Source organism: Ascidiella aspersa, chromosome 6, assembly GCF_963924565.1.
Source record: "Ascidiella aspersa chromosome 6, kaAscAspe10.2, whole genome shotgun sequence".
NCBI classification, from domain to species: Eukaryota; Metazoa; Chordata; class Ascidiacea; order Phlebobranchia; family Ascidiidae; genus Ascidiella; species Ascidiella aspersa.
Genome location: NC_139452.1, coordinates 4497648 through 4518744, shown reverse-complemented (window position 1 = coordinate 4518744; position 21097 = coordinate 4497648). Strand labels below are relative to the sequence as shown.

At 34.6% G+C, this 21097-nt stretch overlaps 2 protein-coding genes across 2 annotated transcripts; one reads left to right on the top strand and one right to left on the bottom strand.

The window, feature by feature from the left end:
* Nucleotides 1–3: 3 nt before the first annotated feature.
* LOC146139269 (U3 small nucleolar RNA-associated protein 6 homolog) lies at nt 4–5747 on the top strand. Its single transcript, XM_083391510.1, has 7 exons — nt 4–157; nt 954–1147; nt 1851–1974; nt 2562–2788; nt 3178–3419; nt 4153–4784; nt 5389–5747. Exons 1-7 carry the CDS (start codon nt 71–73, stop codon nt 5683–5685), a joined length of 1803 nt encoding a protein of 600 aa, XP_083247636.1. The 5' UTR covers nt 4–70; the 3' UTR covers nt 5686–5747.
* A 3123-nt stretch (nt 5748–8870) lies between these two features.
* On the bottom strand, nt 8871–11240 carry LOC146139268 (uncharacterized). The gene is made up of 4 exons (XM_083391781.1): nt 11083–11240; nt 10385–10515; nt 9964–10006; nt 8871–9007 (listed from the first exon to the last, which is right to left on the bottom strand). Exons 1-4 carry the CDS (start codon nt 11204–11206, stop codon nt 8871–8873), a joined length of 435 nt encoding a protein of 144 aa, XP_083247907.1. The 5' UTR covers nt 11207–11240.
* Between the last annotated feature and the right edge of the window lie 9857 nt (nt 11241–21097).

Sequence of the window (21097 nt, the reverse complement as noted above, 5' to 3'; positions counted from 1 at the left end):
AAATCGGAAAATATTATAAAAATAGTTGATTACCATATGCTTTCATACTGTTGAGCAAACAATCAACACAATGGCTGAGTTCGTGCATCGCCGCACTGAGTCTATGCTCCAAGAGCTGGAACAAATGAAGAGAGTAAAGCTTTTTTCACATAAAGAGGTGGGTGAACTATTTGATTGCAGTATGGGTATTCGACTAACTTTTCCTGACTCTTTATCGCTATGAATAAAGTAAAAGGCATTGTTCTTATTGTTTTCCTTAAATCCGTTATGCAATAATGTCTTCTCATTTTTTTTATGCAATAGTTTCTCATTTTTACCACAGATCCCGTACAACAAAATCCAATTTTATCAAGACCAACCCGAACCAATAATTTTGAAAATAATAGCAGCTTTTTTATCAATCCGTTAAAATTTTAAATACGATATTTTAGTTAAATTTACCTGAAGAAGTCTTAAATCATAAAATTTTAATCAAAAAGATTTAGTGTACTTTGAAAAAAATTTTCAAAATTAACTCATTCAACTCATTAAATTGCAGTTTGGGGATTTGACTAACTTTTTTTTCTATGAATAAAGTAAGAGGCATTGTTATTTTTTCTAACCCCTCTGGCTTAAGCCACAGATGTAGACTGTATAATCATATAAATCTTGTTTGTAATATGCATGGTAAGTTTCATCATTTTTAGTTTAAATGAACAGATTAAAAATCAAACAATTTTTTTTATGTTAGCCCTCTTATCTAATAATTTGTTTTTTTAAAGTATTTTGGATTTTACCAAAAAATTATTTTAGTACCATTTAATAAACATTTTTAACCGGATGACACCAAGTTGTGGAAAAGCTTGTACAAACTGAAATCAATTTGTCATCAGTGCCACCTGTATTTAGCTTTTGTATTTATAAGTCAAATTGTCTACAAAATCAACAACGATAATTTTATTTTTTATTGTTAGATCCAGGCCATAATCAAGAAGCGTACAACTCATGAGTACAAGTTAGTTCGGCGCACCAAAGACAAAAAAGATTTCCTGGCTTATATCCAGTACGAGATTATTCTGCTCGACCTTATTCACAAGAGGAGAGAAAAGGAAAATTACTACTTCAAGAAAGACGAGATTGAGTATGTCATTGTATCACGGATTCACAGGTATATATATAATTTATATATATATATATATATATATTTACAGTTATTTAAAGAACAATTCAAAGTAAATTACTAGGACATCAACATTTTCAAAACTTACTTCTTTTCTATCATTAAACAACGTTGATCCCCAAGTCCTTACACCAGTGATTCCAAAACTTTTTTGACCAACGCCACCCTAGAAACATCTTAACAATTTCGCGGCACACTTTTAGCAAAACAAAAAAACATAGTTTAACACACGACAAACTATATGTAAATGTCTCAAAATTATTAATTTGTAATGAATAGTGTGCATATTTAAGTCTAAAAAAATGCGAGTATGCCTATTGGTAATACAAATACTCTCTTTTCCGATGTTACAAAAAGTTGGGAGGCACACTTGACAATCTCTCGAGGCACACTAGTGTGCCGCGGCACACATTTTGGAAATCACTGCCCTGCACAGTTAAAACAATATTCAGTTCGTTCTTAATGTTTAAACTTTAAATCTGGATTCACTATAAACCATGGTTGAGTGATCTATGTTTCTCATTGTGTTATATAATAAAATAGATGAGAGTTTATTTCTCACCACAAATGTGGAAATATTTGCGAAAAATTCAACAAATAATCATAAAATGGCTATTTAGTCATTTGGCCTTGAACGGCTTTTATAATTTCCTACAATTTAAAATATCAAAGTTTTGAACTTTTTTTTCAGTTTGTTTAAACAACTAACCCAGCGCTGGGCTCACGATGTAAAACTTTGGTTCTCACATGCTCAGTTCTGCCTCAAGTGGAAGAAAAAAACACAGCTCGGAAAACTCTGCTCAAAGTTTTTACAGGTAACTATATTAACGGCGAGGAAACTATTACTAACCACCTATAGCCTATGTTGTTAGCTGAATGACAAACATCTCATACCTTTTATACTGTTAAAATATTGTTGGACAATATACAGTATGTACAAATTTATAAATAATCCTACATTCGTGTATATAGTATAGAATTAACTAAATTGTAGTAATAAAAAAACAAGCTGTATTGTTGTATTTAGACTATTTAGGTTTGTATCGCCAACCCTGTTCGGTATGTTGAAATTGTATTGATACTGCAAGCTAAATAATATTTTTTTAAGCCATTGCTTGAAATACCTTTGTAAGCTTAACTTTGTATCATGTTGTTTAATCATGTGGAAAAACATAACTTTTCTGATTTTATTCATCTTAATTATTTTAACGTTAATTAAGAACCAATCTAAAAAAGATAGAAACATGTACAATTACACATGATTCAATCAACCTGCCAATATGAGTGACTCGTCTGATTTAAAAAGATTGCCAGTTTGCCCATTTGTCATTTATCACTTTTAGATAACAAAAATATACCTTTAATCCACCATAACTGATTAAAAAGCCTTACATTGGTTTAGATTCACGGAAACAAGCCCAAGCATTGGATCTTGGCCGCAAAATGGCAATTTGAATGCAGTGACCTGTCGGAAAACGCCCGAGAAATATTTCTTCAGGCGACAAAGAACTTTCCAGATGACAAACAGATCTGGCTCGAGTATTTCCGAGCCGAACTGCTCTTTGCAGAGAAATTAAAGAAGCGCCTAATGCTTCTCACTGGTGGAAATGAAGACAAGACTGAACACAGGTTGGAGCTTTTTCATGAGTTTTATTCCATTAGTTTGTTTTTTGTTTTGTTTTTCTGTGTTATTTTTCATTTTTTGTGTGTCTTGTCAAATTGGAAATTTAGAACACATAATTTTTCTCAAACTCTAAATCAGAGGTTCTCAAACTGTGCGTTGCTACACCCTGGTGCATTGTTTTAAGCTTTCTAGGGATTTGCGCAATGATTATGTTTCCTATCTAAACTTAATTTCAATAATAAACTGATTGAAGGCATTATTTTCACCTGTTTTTGGAAAATTTTATTGAAAATTAGTCATTTGTGACCGGATCTGATTGCAAAACTTTTTATCCAAAATGTGGAAAATCTGCATCAGAATGAAATGACAACTATCGGGTACTTAAACTTTTTAGCATTGGAAAGAGTGAAAATCTCTTATTGAATGGAGAAGCGGCACGGATTGCCTACCGGAGGGCGCTAGAGGCTGTTTCGGATGATGCCTCATTTCATGTCAAGTTTCTCGATGTTGTATCCCTCTTTTCTTGCAACCAGTTTGCACTCGACATCTCACAAGACATAAAGCGCAACCTGATTGAAATGCATCCTGGCAAACCTAGGGTTATTGCTGCTCTGGCCAAACTGCATTTGAAACCTGGTAAGTGCGTTTTTGACAAAGATGAATGAAAACTGAGTTTTCGATTTAATATTGGGCTTAAAAGTTTAACAACATAGTTTTAAATATATTGTATATGGATCTGGAAAAATCTTTTCCAAATTTTTTTGGTACATCTTAACTTCTCTAAATTTATTGCTAAAATACCATTTTTATTGCGGTATAAACATTTCACAAAACTTAATAGATTATTCGATTCCCTCAACTTAAAGGTTTAAGCAAGGGCTGTGGATTTGGTTTTAAACATACCGACTCTAGTTTTAATAATCAACCTCTCTGGTTTGATTTGGACTGATAGCCCTGTCCACCCACCCTTCCACCTAACCAAAATAGGGTTCGTCATAAATATACAATTATACATACATGTACACCAAACCACTCATAGGGGTGACGCCTAAGAAATTTTGAGAGACTACAGCTATATTTCGTCTCTTTAAGTACCAACTGTTAATTATATTTACTAAAGTTACATAAATACTGTAGGCTAAATTTTAAGAGACAGCTTGTAAATTTGACACACTGTTTTGGTCCCTAAAAACACCTTAAAAAACATTGGTCACTTGGTCAATGACTAATAACTTATATTTCAGTTGTTTGATTTTTAATTATTTTATAACTAGCCAGAAATGTACACAACAGACTTTAAAGTTTTACATTTTTATTTAGAGTTTTACATTTTTTTAGATTTTTTTTACATTTTTTCTTGTATTTTTAGGTGTGCAGGGCCTCGAATACAGGGACTGGGAGGCAGGCTTTGTTCGTTGCTGCGATCAATTCGAGAAAGCCGTTATCGTTCAAGACTCCGAAGAAATGTGGGGCGAGTACTTCGACTGCGTCCGCTGCCTTTTCGAGAGAGACGAAGAGAAAAAGGCGACGACGATACGAGAGAAGTTCTTTGACGTAGCGAATCGCGCTCACGTCAGAGGAATGCTTAGTGAGGACCGGGGCTTATTTTACATCAACGCACTTATGAGCGGCGGATTTTTGCACGACGCTTACGCTGTTGCGAGCGCGCTAACGGAGAAACGCACCTGTTGTTTAAAAATCGTCAAAAAACGAACCGAACTCGGATTTTTGCTCAATGAAATCGAAGCCAACTTTACCGACGAGGCAGAACTGCTGGCGAGCTTTTTCAAGCAGAATTACGACGAAAGCGGCGGAAAAAAAGACGCCTTGGAGGTGTATATGCTGTGGATGCGAAAGGCGGTCGCGGATGAAGATTTGGAGCTCGCGCGGAAGGTTTTCGACGACGCGTTGCTGCGCATCGGCCGCGACGAAAGTATTTCGCTGCAGGAACTCTACTTTCGTCTGTTAGCGCATAAAGACGGCGCCGAAAAAGCGTTGGAGGTGATTGTTTTGAAAAAGGATTGTTCTTTAATTACCTGCATAGTGTTAAGTTTATGAGTTACCTAACATAATCTAATATAAAAAAGGTTTTTATATTTGATTAATTAAAGCAAGTTTATAAAAGCTGGGTTTGGTTTTGAAGTCCGCAGCTTTCCGATCTTATGTTATGTCTATGTAATGAAAACAAATTTTACAACAATGAACTTAACTTTTAATATATGAACTGTTGCTAACAGGCATAATATCAATAAAAAACAGCCCTCTTTAGTTCGGTGTAATTTACCCGGAATAAGGCAACGTTACGCTAAATCTCAAAGCACCGGTTGCGATTGACAAACGTGATTGCCGAAACGTTGGAGAAGGAATACAATTGTCAAAGTATTTGTTTTGTGATTAATGACATCTAATAGTTTTAACACTTTCACTCAGTATATAATTTAACATAATACGGAAACAACTGAATACGCAAATGGTAGTGCGTTCCTCATTTTGCTGTCATCTAAAAACTAATTTATATTACTGTTCTTTAATAGTCACAATAGCAACGCTTCTAAAAGACAACCAGTGTGCTCCATGTCTAACAGCTCCTTACAAATTCTCGCAGGTTTTACTTTCGGCGCGGAACCAACTCAAATCGCCCACTCTCGCGCAATACCAGCTCGTCTTAAACCTGCTCAGCTCCACGAATTCACAAGACCGAGTCGAACAGATCTTCGAGCGAGCTTTGCGCGACCACGGTTCCGAGGTTCCCGACCTCTGGCTCGACTTTATTCGCTTTAAGCACTCCAGGGGCGGAATTCACGCCACTCAGGTGGGAGAAATTCACTGGAGGGCGCTCAAAAACATCCGGCCTGCCCTGGCCCAAGAATTCGTGGCAAAGTATTCATTGATCCAGTTTTGACGTCGAATTAGAGTTACTTTTGAAGGGAATTATGTAAGCTGCCGCGAGTTACGAAACGTTAGCGCAAATAAAATCTTGATAATGAATTGCAAAGCCCAAAAGGTCGAGACATTAATGGAGGATCACGCAAGGTCGTATGGAAACGCAGCGATTAAGATGTTTTTTACACTTTCTGTGGGTTTTGAGGTTTGCGAAAAACGCAATGGTGAACTAACACTTTGCCTACGGACAAAATTAGTATCATGCGCAAATTAGATTAAATTGAAATATTGTTTTCAGTAAAAAGGATTCGTGGCTAAGTATTCCTTTGCTTCGATTTTGACATCGAATTGGAGTGAATTTGACGCTAACTGTGTAAGCTGACTTGAGTTTCGAACTGTTAGCGCTCAAATAAACTCTTGATAGTGAATTGCCAAGCCCAAAAGGTCGAGGCTTATCTGTTTTTTTTTTGAGGCTTGCAATAAAACGCAATTTTGGAACTTACACTTTGCCTTCGGACAAAGAGTACGTCACTACTACGCACAAACTAGCAAATAGATTAAATTGAAATGTTGTTATTGGTTACGACGAATTGACCAACTATTTCCTTGCTGCAGACGTCGAATTCTAGTGATTTTGACGCGAAGTGTTTCAGCTGCCGCAAGTTTCGAAATGTTGACGCGCAAATAAAATCTTGATAATGAATTGCAAAGCAAAAAGATCGAGACATTAACTGAGGACGATTCAAGCTCGTATCAAAACTGCTCTATCAAGATTATGGCGGTTTACTCTTTCTGTGGGTTTTGAGGTTCGCAAAATAACGCAATTGTCGAACTTACACTTTGCCTATACGGACAAAATTACGTCAGAACTTAGATTAAATTGGAATATTATTTTCGTAAAGAAGAATTCGTGGCCAAGTATCCTTTGCTTCGATTTTGACATCTAATTATAGAGTTACCTATGACGCTAATTGTGTAAGCTGCGAGAGTTTCGAAACGTTAGCGCGCAAATAAACTCTTGAATAATGAATTGCAAAATTCGAGTACATCGACATCATCATGATTAGGAAGTTTCGATACGAGCTTGTATTATCTTCAGTTAACTTTCTCGTCTTAATCAAGATGATTTCGATCTACTCGAACTTTCTGGCTTTGAAATTCATTATCAAGCTACATTATGCGTTCATGGTGTACCCAAATCAACTCTTTTTGTGTTTTTTGAGGTACGCAAAAAAAACGCAATTTTGGAACTTACACTTTGGTATGTTGCGAGAGTAGATTAACGGCCTAGAATTTATTGACACTTTATTCCGACATCCGATGTTTTGGACGACAAATTCGTCTTTACTATAAAAAAAAAATAAAAAAAAGATTGGAATTAATTTATTGAAAAATATTTTTTCATTTTTTTTATCGATTTAACTGATTTTTATATCGATTAGGTATCAGATCGACGAAAATTCACCCCTAGTAACTTACGAGTACCAATACTGCCACTAGGCAACGGGTATTGGCTGTTATGTAAATTCCTTTTCTGGATTCTTTTCAGCAAAACTTAATGATTCCTATTAAAAAATCAAAGTGAAAAGAATATATGAGAAAGCAATTTTAAAAAGATAAATTACTAGCAATAACGAATAGCAGTGCACCAATCGAAACAAGCCCTTCTGTTTATTGCAAGAAATAATGCACGAGTACAAATTAATGCACAAAATTCTTAAATTTTAAAGTAATGTCAATATAGAAAACAATTTATATTAATAGGCAGGCAAATCGGAAAAGTTTGCATGGTTGTTGGTAAAATAGCGTAGGTGAATTGAGCAAACTTATGTTTTAAATGTCTACTGTAGAATGAACGCTAGCTAGGTTACGCATAAGAAGTCAGTCAACGTGCTTGTAACTAAAGTTTTTTTTTAAGAATTGTATTTATCAATTTTTTAATAAATGTTTAAACAACTTGACAAAATATTGAATAAGACAACTCGAACGTGGTAAATTGTTATTCAAATTACATTCGATTTTAAAGAAAACATATTTACTTAACCTAATAGTAATAATATAGTCTGCCTTATACAATTGCTATAGTTAAAACAGCAGTTTAGGCACCATAAATTACTGTAAAAATTTACTGTTGCGGCAGGGATATTTTCTAATCTTTATAGGGCCACAATAAAACAGAAGAGCAAGACATTTTTATCATCACATATTTTCCGCACACTTCGTATATGTACATAGACTTATATAAAAGCATTTAAAAATACTGTATTAGTCAAATTGGAAATTTACCGTCTTAACCAGGGTTTCCAATCGTTTCGGTATAAGCGCCCCTTTTAGTGTCACACAACTTTGCTTTCTGCACAGGGAGTCGAACCGGAACTTTGAACCGGTTTTGGGCCATTTTTGCGAACCTTAACCGAACCGGTTCACTCTAGCATGACGTTACAACTTGTATTTTACAGAGCCAAGTCGTGCCATGTTCGAAATTTTATAAAAAAAGAAATATTTGTGTAAGTAAAACGTTTTTTTTTTAGCTATTTTTATAATGAGCTGCATGCTTTTTAATACGCCACGAAACTTAGATTATATACGAGTTATAACGATTCAATAATTACTCTTTACATTTATTGACACACATTTTTAGATTTAACGCAGCTTATATTGTATCCTATTCGGAATTTTATGAATCGTTTTATAAATAATAATGGTCGAACCGGAGCTCAATCGGTACTTTTAAATTGCTCCGAACCGAAACTGAGCCGGATTCCAAAAAATCCTTGAACCCGAACCGAACCTGAACCGGAAAAGTCAAACGGTTCGACTCCCTGCTTTTAAAGTGCTTGTTACGCAACTCACGTGGTTTTGTTTTGATTAATTTGTTTTGACGTTTGCATTAAAGTCAGAAAATAGAATTGCTTTGAAGTATAGGCCAACCCTTTGTATAAAGTTTATGTAGATCTCAATAATTTGTTGTGCGTATAGGCTACCCAGTTTGGAAACCCTGAACTAGACAAAAGAAAAATGTAGTGTAGGCTACTTTGATATGGACAAAAAAAATTTATGTTGATACTACAACACCTCGGTGATATATATTTAACATGCTCAAACATTTCTCGACATTATCCAGTTTTCTGGCGTATAATTACAATTTGACTCCACGCTTCGAAAACAGTAAACTATGGGGATTTATTTACAAATGGCCGAAGTTTAATCTGAACCAGTTGTTGTGTACATTGTGCCGTCCGGCATCATGGGATGCTGATGCCCGGCGTGAAGGCTCCAACGTTTTTTCAGCCACCGGAAAAAATTCTTCATTTCCTCATTTGGAGGAACATGGACGTCAACTGAAACAAGATTGTATAATATTGCTGGTAAAACTATGGTCTAAGCAATCTTGGTCAACGCTGAGACCAGACTTGGACAACTAGATTTATTTTAGCTTTTCAAAATTAGATTAGAATTAAAATTAGAGCATTTTAGTTTTTCCAAATTAGATTAGAATTAAAATTACCGAATTCCTAAAAAATCAAATTTCAACTAGAATTTGAACTAGAATGACATTTAATTATTTACAACCAATTTAATTTAATCGCAATTTATTCTTATAAGAACGCGAATGGTAAATATGTGTGTGATAATTGTTATGCCTTTTTAGACAGTAAAAATTACATACAAGTCGTTCAAACCAAAGAATCCAAATTGAAATTCTGTGTTTTAACAAAGAGACTAAAAATGCCGTTGGACAAGTAGCATTTTTGGTAAAAATCCGAATTAGATTAGAACTAGAATTAGAGCACACAGGCAATTCATAAATTAGATTAGAATTAGAATTAGCCGCATTTTGCTCTAATTCAATGAATTAGAAAACTAGAATTATCTAGTTGTCCAAGTCTGGCTGAGACCTACGTTTAGCAACGGAATTAATGTGTTTGTTTTGACATCAACTGTAAGTTATAATTTACCACTTCACATTATACCCTGTCCCTGTTCACAATTAAACACAGTTTAACAAGCAATAAGAGTTGAACTGAATCTTTCATATATAACACCGTTTGGTTTGATGCTTTTAATTACAACTATTTCCTATTTTGTTGTTAGTATGTTAGTAGCCTACTAACAATATACATTTCTGCTGTTAAAAAATAATTTAGCTCTTATAAAAGCTATTCCCATTCATATTAAAATGTAATTTTCAAAAATAACAAAAAAATGGAATCAGTGTATTAAATTAAAGGCGTTCTACTTTCACAATTAACATTTTTTACGCGGTTCAATTTACAAACAAACATCTTGATTATACCTTGTATGTTGTCCTTGTCCAACTGGTTATCGTGTGCAGCAAGCTGTGGAAAATGAATATTTATGATTAAAACCTTTCTAGCAAAAAAAAAAAAGAAACTTTGTAGCACGAAGTCTTTTCCTGATTTGTGTTGTGTGGGGGAAATATGAAATAAAGGTTATTGTTATCAAACAATACAATCGCGCAGACAGTAACAAAAAATATCTTTGTCGCTTTTTTGTGTTTGGTTGATTTTCAAATAGTCATAATAGCCTTTTATGGGATTTAAGCACTTCTGGAAATCAACTGTACCACCGAATTTGTCACAAAAAGGCCAAAGCACACTCCCGAAAAGTTTGGCTTAGAATCAAATTTAAGGTCAATTTCGTCCTGGTTAGCAATTTATAACTGGCGTGTAAATACGTTTACATTTTATGCCTACCTTATTTTGCTGACCGACAAGTAGAATGGAGATGCCGAGTGTTACGAGAAAAATGCAGCCCAAGACAAGAAACAGACCGATTGCCACCTTTACCACCGTGTCCTTAGACATGCTGCAACCCTCGTACTCTTCTGCATGTCAAACGGTTAGAGGTGTAAGATAAAGTAAAATCCGGTATCGTAAAAATATATGTACAGGGACGCCAAACTGAGGCTTACAAATGCCAAAATGAGGCTGCTTCTGCTTTAAATGCAATGTTCTATTAAAATTTGAGTTGTTTTTACTTATAAAGTAAGGTATATTATGTTAATGGAAAAGTGAATAAACATGGAGGACAAATGCCAAAATGAGGCTGCTTCTGCTTTAAATACAATGTTCTATTAAAATTTGAGTTGTTTTTACTTGTAAAGTAAGGTAAATTATGTTAATGGAAAAGTGAATAAACATAGAGGAGGGGGTGCAAATTTGCCCCCGGGCGCAAAATGCCCTGGCTACTTCTCTTGGCTGTTATAAAGCTTTTGGCAAAGAAAGTTTTAAGCGTTGGCAACAAAGATTACAGCACGACAAAAATAGGCTCCTTGTTAAACATTCCTAATGAAACGGACTTTAAAATAATTTTAGTATTGTTATACTTTTTGATAAAGCATCATTAGAGATCTAAAGCATAAGTTTTCTTCAATTTGCTGTTTAAAATGTACCTTCAAGCATCTCATTGCTTTCGGTATCAACATCTTGACTCTTCCCTGCAAACCCTGGAAGTTTGCTTTGTTTTTCGGACTCGGGCAACTTTGTGTCCGCATTCTGGTAGATATTCTGCTCCATTTCAAGTGGTTTATTTATGCGTTTTCTATGCGAATTTTAGACTTAATTTAACTCGTTTTTGATGCGTTATTTTACACGACCTCTCTCAAATCAGCAAACAATGGAATGAGTTAGAATCTATGGTGGCCCGGGTCTTGATGAAGGACAACAGGAACTGCAGATGTAAAACTGTGACGAAATGCCATCGTTTCTTTTCGGTTTCTTAGGAAAATGGTAGCAACATGTTATCCATTTACGTATCAAGCTATGACAAGTAAAAGGACACCGTGTCACATTGCCAAATAAGCTTTGGCACGCGTTGTTACTTGGAAAAGATTTCGTCACTGTTACATGTTGTTTTCCGGTGTGTCTTAAGCTGTAGAGACGTTTCTTTTGGAAAATTAAGGATAAATGTATAAATAATTATACATAACATTGCTTTGCGTATGTTGACGTAATTTAAACAAACGCCAGGCTTGCTAATCCAATGTGTTGGGTTTTTCATTTGGTACTATTTGGGAAAATCTAAACTTAATATGGGCTTACCAATTTTATAAATCTTATACATATGTTGGACCAACTATTTTAGTGTTCCTTTTTATATAAATAGGCCTATGTATACCTTTGCTGTGAGCTAAAATTTTACTATCTAATCTTAGATGCCAAATAAATGGCAACAGTATTATGCAATACAAATTTACCAAGTTAAACCGTTGCCATGTTCATGTAGTCATTGTTTACCTTGCACAAAACATATAACGAATTCCAATTTGTTTTTTTTAAGTTACAAAGATGCTATAATAACTGTCTGACTGTAGTAGCCTACAGAGTTTCATGGGATACTTCAAAACTATCAGCTATATCAAAATAGTTTCTCCAAATCAAATGTTTTACGATTTACCTTATATTAGGAAGAAACGTTTGCGCACTAAAAGGATTATAGCACACCCAAACTAAACTGTTTCACCAAACATTGTTTATAAAATGGCTTCAACTATGTTGTTTAAAGGTGACGAGAATGATTTTCTCGCTATTGTTTTAAAATTAAAGTCTATAATTGAAAGCGAGCTGCCCCAGCCGGGATTCGAATCCGTTTCATCAGACTTAGACATGTAACGATGTTAGACCGCCAGTAAGCAACCCAGCTATAGCTCGGTGTGGATTCAATCATTCTATAAAATGTAATTTCTGACAATTTATATCCAGTTATATTTTTTTGTTGGCGTGAAACGCATAACGTTGTTGCTTTGGTAAAAATCCGACAAAATATGCAATAATTTTCTAAGACGTAGACATGAAATAAAATGACAAATATAAGAAGTAAGACGATATGGCAGCCTTGCATATAAGTACCGTGAACTTTACTCGCTAGAAGGCGCTTAAGACGCATCTACGTCACTTCAATCCTTTAAAGCGTCAGCTACAAACGGTCCGTTTCTGTGGCTTCTTTAGGCGGCCTTTTAAGCACGCTTTTCGGCCGTCTTTACTAAGCCAACGTCGTTCCAGTTGAACAAGCATTGCCTGAAACGTGCGTTTTTACACAACCATTGTCATTCTGGCAGGATTTTTTTGGAATTTATTTCGCTCAAATTTTGCCTATTTTTAAATTGATTTTTGATGCGCATACCACATAAAGTGTTTATAATCATTTTTTTGAAGAAAAAAATATTTCTATTTTTATTCCTTATTTTGGTTTGTTTTATTTTATTCCACCCACCCAGTATAAAACTTTTATTACTTAACGAGCAATTTTTATTTTTATATAAAGAAAGCAAAATTCATGTTTTTTTTATGTAAGTCTGCACTGTTTGTGACAACATATTTTAACATGTTACGACACTATTATGTTGACTGAAAAAGAATTAGTGAAATTCTTAAAAAATGGCTTGTTTAGAATCAATATATTTTTGCAACGCGTTAATACAGTCTGTCTTCCGGAATAGTTGGAACATATATAGTAAGGGCGTCAAATCTTTTTTTTTTCAAACCCACCTGCCTCATATGGATTTTAATAGATAGACACCTACAACCGTTATATACAAAATTTAAGCTCATTTGAACATGTACAGGTATAAGAAGATCGAGTTGTTTTTTTGCCGAAAAGCGCAAAATTGGGTAAAAATGCGAAATTTAAGGTTATTTATGTTTTTCAAGTGAAATTTATCTGGTCGACTCTGCCAGAGCATGCGCTTGAACTTCAACACGGAATTAACTGAGATAATTGTTAACTCCTAGAACCCTAAAACCGCACTTTTACAAAAATGGTTCATCGCATCCTTCCGACTCAGCCAAGGTCATTACACCATGAACAAAAAGGGTTCGTCGTTTCCGGCTATCTTCACGTCGCTGAAGCTGACTGATAAAACCTTATTGTTCGAAATTGACCGGATGGCCCGTCGCGCCACAGATTATCTTATACTTCAGCAACAATTGTTTCCATCTCTAATCCAAAGTCTTTTTCATTTAACTATTTCACAATTATATAAGTTGGTTAACGTATGCTTGTTTTCAATATTTTTAGTGATTAGGTTCTGATGCAATATTACAGCCGAACAGACGATTTATAACTTCGTTTACACCATGGTAGCGATATTGATTGATTGACAGGTTGCCTGGTGCAAGTTTTTATGTTTTATTATTTTTCTTGGGTTTCATTCTTAACACAACAAGGCTCTTCACTAGTCATTTTCTATGCGCATATCCCGCTGGTCAACACGACGCCGCGACGCTTTGTCATAGGAGTAACCACCGCTCAATTATTCAGTATTGCTAGTTTACATCTTAGTCGACAATGCTGTAAAGTCATTTTGATGACCCCATACCTAGAACGCCCAGCAGAACGGTCTAAGGGTGGCCTATTTTATTAATTGGCGAAACTTGGTTCTACATTGTTGAAGGAATGCAACAAGTCGCTTCGCTAGACATTTTCTATGCGCATATCCCGCTGGGCCACACGCCGCCGAGACGCTTTGTCATAGGGGTAACCACCGCTCGCATTACGCGGCTCGTATTGTTATTTGACGTCAGCGACGTAGATCAGCATAGTTCATTTGAAGTTAAGTTATTTGTTTGCACGAAAGCAGGACGACCAGAATTTAATGTTCGGTTGTAGTAATAGTTATATTTACAGGGGAAGACGAGGAAGGATTTTTATGTGATTTAAAATAATATTTTTTGACATAACTTGGTTGTGCAGCATAAAAGTAAAGACAAATAAAATAGTTTTCTAACAATAGACTGTTTTTAACTTTTTAGGATTGCTAGAATACATCTTAGTCGACAATGCTGTAAAGTCATTTTGATGACCCCATAGCTAGAACGTCTAACTGAACGATTTAAGCTTGACCTGTTTTATCACTTTTTAAAACAGCGTTTTAAAGGGTCAAATCAACGACGGTTTTAAGAACTTTCCAGTCCATAAAGTTTTATAATTTTTTCAGCATCGTAAGAATCAAACTTAAAAAATAACAACCTACATTTTAAAAAATTTACGCCAAAACTAGTTTTCGAGTATTACACACTTCAAGATATGTCGTTTTATTTTTTTTGGAATTTTTGTCAAAATCAGAGCGATTTTTAATAACTTTCCGAGCAATAGATTTTTTTAAATTATTTAGTATTGCTAGAATACATCTTAGTCGACAATGCTGTAAAGTCATTTTGATGACCCCATAACTAGAACGCGCAGCTGAACGATTTAAGCTTGACCTGTTTTATCACTTTACGAAACAGCGTTTTAGAGGGTCAAATCAATGGCGGTTTTAACAACTTTCCAATCCATAGAGTTTTTTAATTTTTTCGGCATCGTAACAATCAAACTTATAAAATAACAACCTACAATTTAAAAACTGACGCCAAAACTAGTTTTCGAGTATTACACACTTCAAGATATGTCGTTTTATATTTTTTGGAATTTTTGTCAAAATTAGAGCGATTTTTAATAACTTTCCGAGCAATAGATTTTTTTAAATTATTCAGTATTGCTAGTTTAAATCTTAGTCGACAATGCTGGATAATCATTTTGATGACCCCATAACTAGAACGCCCAGCTGAACGATTTAAGCTTGGCGTGTTTTGTAACTTTTCAAAACAGCGTTTTAGAGGGTCAAATCAACGACGGTTTTAAGAACTTTCCAGTCCATAGAGTTTTATAATTTTTTCAGCATCGTAAGAATCAAACTTAAAAAATAACAACGTACAATTTAAAAACTGACGCCAAAACTAGTTTTCGTGTATTACACACTTCAAGATATGTCGTTTTATTTTTTTTGGAATTTTTGTCAAAATCAGAGCAATTTTTAATAACTTTCCGGGCAATAGATTTTTTTCAAGTATTCAGTATTGCTAGTTTACATCTTAGTCGACAATGCTGTAAAGTCGTTTTGATGACCCCATACCTAGCAAGCCCAGCTGAACGGTCTAAGGGTGGCCTATTTTATAAATTGGCGAAACTTAGTTCTACATTGTTGAAGGAATGCAACAAGGCGCTTCGCTAGACATTTTCTATGCGCATATCCCGCTGGGCCACACGCCGCCGAAACGCTTTGTCATAGGGGTAACCACCGCTCGCATTACGCGGCTCGTATTGTTATTTGACGTCAGCGACGTAGATCAGCATAGTTCATTTGAAGTTAAGTTATTTGTTTAATGTTCGGTTGTATCAATAGTTATATTTGCAGGGAAAGACGAGGAAGGATTTTTATGTGAATTAAAAATAATATTTTTTGGCATAACTTGGTTCCGCAGCATAAAAGTAAAGACAAATAAAATAGTTTTCCGTACAATAGATTGTTTTTAGTTATTCAGTATTGCTAGAATACACCTTATTTAACAATGCAGTAAAACCATTTTGATGACCCCATAGCTAGAACGCCCAGCTGAACGATTTAAGCGTGGCCTATTTTAAGACAATAATCGATTTATTAAGGATTATGTCCAGTTTGCTTTGTGTGTTAGTTTTTATTGGCCTTGTGGAGAGAATACAGTTTACGTCGCACCATGATTATATATTTATTTATACCCAGCAAACAAAGTTTGTCCAAATGTATTTTACATATTTCTTTATTTGTAGCACCTCCTAAAAACTAAGTTATATCGGGAGAAAATGGTTAAATTTGTTAAATTTCCAAAGGGAGTTTGTGGAAAAGAGACTGGTTATCTTCGTCAGGCTATGCAGGGTTCAGTCGGTGTTGCTCTTGACAGACAGCAATGGACGTCAGATTATTGATCCTGAGGTAAATTCTTTTTTTTAATATGTTATGCCAAAACAAGAGAATTTAAGTTTATTTTAACTACACTGACTGGATTGCCGTGCCAAAACCAAATGTTACGCTCTCAAAATTCAGAGTTTAAAAGTTAAGCCTATATAGCAGAAGTCTCACGAATCTGTATCTCTAGCGTTTTACTTGACATAATTTTATCAAATTATTGTTTGGCACTCCTATCCCTTTGTCCCAAACTGTATTAACGTAAAAGCAATTTACTTGGAGATCGCGTTAACAGTGGTCACTACATTACCTATCATTTTTGCGAGAACGGTGTATTTGTATACAATGACGAATTAGTTAACTTGACTAGTAGAACATTAATTGAACCAACTTTGACACGAAATGGCGTTTTTTTTTATTTATAAAAAAGTATTAAGTTTAGAAACGACCGTTGTTTGTCCTCCACCCACAGGTGAAATGCCTTTATTAATCAACACCGAACCCGGTGAATATGATAGTGAACAAAGCGCTTCGCATATTTTAAAAGACTCTTTACCAAATAATTCATCTGTTGGCGATAAAGCAAACACTTGTATGTCTTCTGGTATAAGATCCCCTGAGAATTGCATCAGTAAGCCTCGAAAAATTTCAAGACTAATCGAGAGCACCTGGGAAAGCAGCGATGACGAGATGCCGCGAACTATAACAGTGATAAAGCGAAAAAACGAAAAATACCAAGTGCCGAAGACATGCAAATGAGTACCCAATACGTTACAGAAAACATTTCTTTTAATTTTGAAGAATTGGCGTTAGAACACTTTTCTGTGAAAGTCCACATGGAAATAAAAAAACGTTTTTCGGAAGTTACTGAACAAATTATAACGATGATTAACACACCAAAATTGGAAGCGGAAAACGTTTATGAATGCTGCCGCCACCAGTTATTTATTAACGAGCGCATGTCGTATTTGAGATTTATCAATTTAACTTCGAAATTATACGAAGGCAGTTTAAATGAGGGACAACATAATTTTCTGTGGAGCTACATGCAAAGCCATTTTTGTACAAATAGATATCGTCTAAGGGTTTGTAATGTGGAGCAAGCAATTTTTTCTAAATATATGTGCGGACTAGAGCTAAAAGTTGATTTACACGAGGGTTCAGTTTTTCAGAATTTTGCAAACCAAGCGAAGAAAAATGCTAATACGTATCTCCGTTTAGTTTTAGTAAACGAGGCCTTTATACGTTATGAAATGATTGCCTGTAATATCTGTTATATGGAAGCTTCCAAAAAGCTTGGTTGGAAGCCACTTACATATAATATGGCCAATGAGAGCGGTTTCATGGCAGGTCACTTTGAAGCTTTGAGAAATCTGAACCCATTTCCAAAACTTTAATTATTTACTATCTTTGTTGTCTTTGAATAATTTGGCTGCACTTAAAAAGCTGAAGTTGTTAATAAAACGTGCTAAAATAATCGTTGTTACTTTCTGTGATAGCATCAATTTGCTTAAAGTAATGAAATCATTTGGTATCGGTTGGGGTGTCTGTACGTTTTGCAAAAAATATCGGGTATCGGTAACGGCATGAATACGAGATATAGGAAATACAAAAACTTACATCATCTGATTATTATCCGATAAAATAAATCCATTTGACTGTTATCATTTTAATGCCTGTTTTATATTAAGCATGTTTTAATATTGTAAAAGCGAGTGTAAGAAACAAAAAACTGCCGGAAAAAATTGCTTTTGTAGCTCAAGAACTGATGACAAAAGTAGTTGGATACAGTGTTCGATGTTTCCTGACAGCCACCCCTAAACATCGCTACTTGCTTCAACCAATAACAACGTACATGCCAAGCTACCTGTCTTAAAAGAATTACTACGTGCGCCGTCAACTACCTAAGAACAATGGATTGGCGGCAATCAGGACAGTCCATGGGACATTTGGGTCTGCTGAAAGATCATCGGAAACGTTCTATGAACCAAGCTGGTGTTTCCTTTTGTGCGGGTTCAATAACATCTTATGCGACCAGTTGTTTCCCGCAAAGTCAAACCAACTGGTTGCTATCATTTTCAGCAAAGAAACATCGCCAAACTAAACATTTTAATTTATAATGCACGTAAAAAAGTATTTTTATATGGCGTATGTTTTGTTAAATCGTATGCACATTGTTAATTGCGAATAAAACATGATTGAATAAGAACATATGAAAAAGGGTGTTTTACAGCAGGGCAAACATCGTAGCAAACTCTTTTACAACATGGCGAAAATCACGAAATAAAAGAAGATCAGGTCAGGCTTAATCAGGTTATGTAAACACTTTCGCGTTTCGCTTTCTAAAGCTTCCTTTATGGTTCGTATAGTAGAAAAATATAAATTAGGCAAATAAATTAGGCAAAAATATTAATGAATTTGAGTGTTTTAATTTTAACTCCTATTTAATATTTATCATGTTTTAATATAACAAAAGTAATAATGCAATTTATCTTTACTTGTCGCGCCTAAAGTTTTTAGCAGAAAAATTATTAATTAATCGGGAATTTCCTTGTTGTAATATTTAACAAATTTTCTCCACAAAATACAAAAGCAAATATTTATTGAAAATGTTTTTTTTGTAAATTACCATTATAAAAGCACATAAAACTAATGACAAGTCGTAATTGAAAAAAATGATAAATTAAAACAGAGCTTAAAAAATTGCCTTCTTTTAACGTCTAAAACTCGTATCATGAAAAAAGCGAAAATAGGCCCCGAACAATTTATTATGTTGGGGTAACCAGGTATGGGGTCACTTTTTTGGCTTTGTCGTTTGAATAAGGAACATTTATTCTATAAGTGCAAAGAGTTTGAAAAAAATCTATTGTTCGGAGAGTTTTTAAAAATTGCCTTCTTTTTACGTCTAAAACTCGTATCATGAAAAAAGCAAAATTAGGCCCCGAACAATTTATTATGTTGGGGTAACCAGGTATGGGGTCACTTTTTTGACTTTGTCGTTTGAATAAGGAACATTTATTCTATAAGTGCAAAGAGTTTGAAAAAAATCTATTGTTCGGAAAGTTTTTAAAAATTGCCTTCTTTTTACGTCTAAAACTCGTATCATGAAAAAAGCGAAAATAGGCCCCGAACAATTTATTATGTTGGGGTAACCAGGTATGGGGTCACTTTTTTGACTTTGTCGTTTGAATAAGGAACATTTATTCTAGAAGTGCAAAGAGTTTGAAAAAAATCTATTGTTCGGAAAGTTTTTAAAAATTGCCTTCTTTTTACGTCCAAAACTCGTATCATAAAAAAAGCGAAAATAGGCCCCGAACAATTTATTATGTTGGGGTAACCAGGTATGGGGTCACTTTTTTGACTTTGTCGTTTGAATAAGGAACATTTCTTCTAGAACTGCCGAAAGTTTGAAAAAAATCTATTGTTCGGAAAGTTTTTAAAAATTGCCTTCTTTTTACGTTTAAAACTCGTATCATGAAAAAAGCGAAAATAGGCCCCGAACAATTTATTATGTTGGGGTAACCAGGTATGGGGTCACTTTTTTGACTTTGTCGTTTGAATAAGGAACATTTCTTCTAGAACTGCAAAGAGTTTGAAAAAAATCTATTGTTCGGAAAGTTTTTAAAAATTGCCTTCTTTTTACGTCTAAAACTCGTATCATGAAAAAAGCGAAATTAGGCCCCGAACAATTTATTATGTTGGGGTAACCAGGTATGTGGTCACTTTTTTGACTTTGTCGTTTAAATAAGGAACATTTCTTCTAGAACTGCAAAGAGTTTGAAAAAAATCTATTGTTCGGAAAGTTTTTAAAAATTGCCTTCTTTTTACGTCCAAAACTCGTATCATGAAAAAAGCGAAAATGGGCCCCGAACAATTTATTATGTTGGGGTAACCAGGTATGGGGTCACTTTTTTGACTTTGTCGTTTGAATAAGGAACATTTCTTCTAGAACTGCCGAAAGTTTGAAAAAAATCTATTGTTCGGAAAGTTTTTAAAAATTGCCTTCTTTTTACGTCTAAAACTCGTATCATGAAAAAAGCGAAAATAGGCCCCGAACAATTTATTATGTTGGGGTAACCAGGTATGGGGTCACTTTTTTGACTTTGTCGTTTGAATAAGGAACATTTATTCTAGAAGTGCAAAGAGTTTGAAAAAAATCTATTGTTCGGAAAGTTTTTAAAAATTGCCTTCTTTTTACGTCCAAAACTCGTATCATAAAAAAAGCGAAAATAGGCCCCGAACAATTTATTATGTTGGGGTAACCAGGTATGGGGTCACTTTTTTGACTTTGTCGTTTGAATAAGGAACATTTCTTCTAGAACTGCCGAAAGTTTGAAAAAAATCTATTGTTCGGAAAGTTTTTAAAAATTGCCTTCTTTTTACGTCTAAAACTCGTATCATGAAAAAAGCGAAAATAGGCCCGAACAATTTATTATGTTGGGGTAACCAGGTATGGGGTCACTTTTTTGACTTTGTCGATTGAATAAGGAACATTTATTCTAGAAGTGCAAAGAGTTTGAAAAAATCTATTGTTCGGAAAGTTTTTAAAAATTGCCTTCTTTTTACGTCTAAAACTCGTATCATGAAAAAAGCGAAATTAGGCCCCGAACAATTTATTATGTTGGGGTAACCAGGTATGGGGTCACTTTTTTGACTTTGTCGTTTGAATAAGGAACATTTCTTCTAGAACTGCAAAGAGTTTGAA

Excerpts from the sequence above, each read along its gene's own strand:
- LOC146139269 (XM_083391510.1), top strand. The coding sequence starts at position 71 with ATGGCTGAGTTCGTGCATCGCCGCACTGAGTCTATGCTCCAAGAGCTG. Across the intron at positions 1,975-2,561 it reads TCTGCTCAAAGTTTTTACAG|ATTCACGGAAACAAGCCCAA; the intron begins GTAACTATATTA and ends ACATTGGTTTAG. Across the intron at positions 2,789-3,177 it reads GAAGACAAGACTGAACACAG|CATTGGAAAGAGTGAAAATC; the intron begins GTTGGAGCTTTT and ends TAAACTTTTTAG.
- LOC146139268 (XM_083391781.1), bottom strand. The coding sequence starts at position 11,206 with ATGGAGCAGAATATCTACCAGAATGCGGACACAAAGTTGCCCGAGTCC. Across the intron at positions 10,516-11,082 it reads AAGCAATGAGATGCTTGAAG|AAGAGTACGAGGGTTGCAGC; the intron begins GTACATTTTAAA and ends TTTGACATGCAG. Across the intron at positions 9,008-9,963 it reads GGACAAGGACAACATACAAG|TTGACGTCCATGTTCCTCCA; the intron begins GTATAATCAAGA and ends ATCTTGTTTCAG.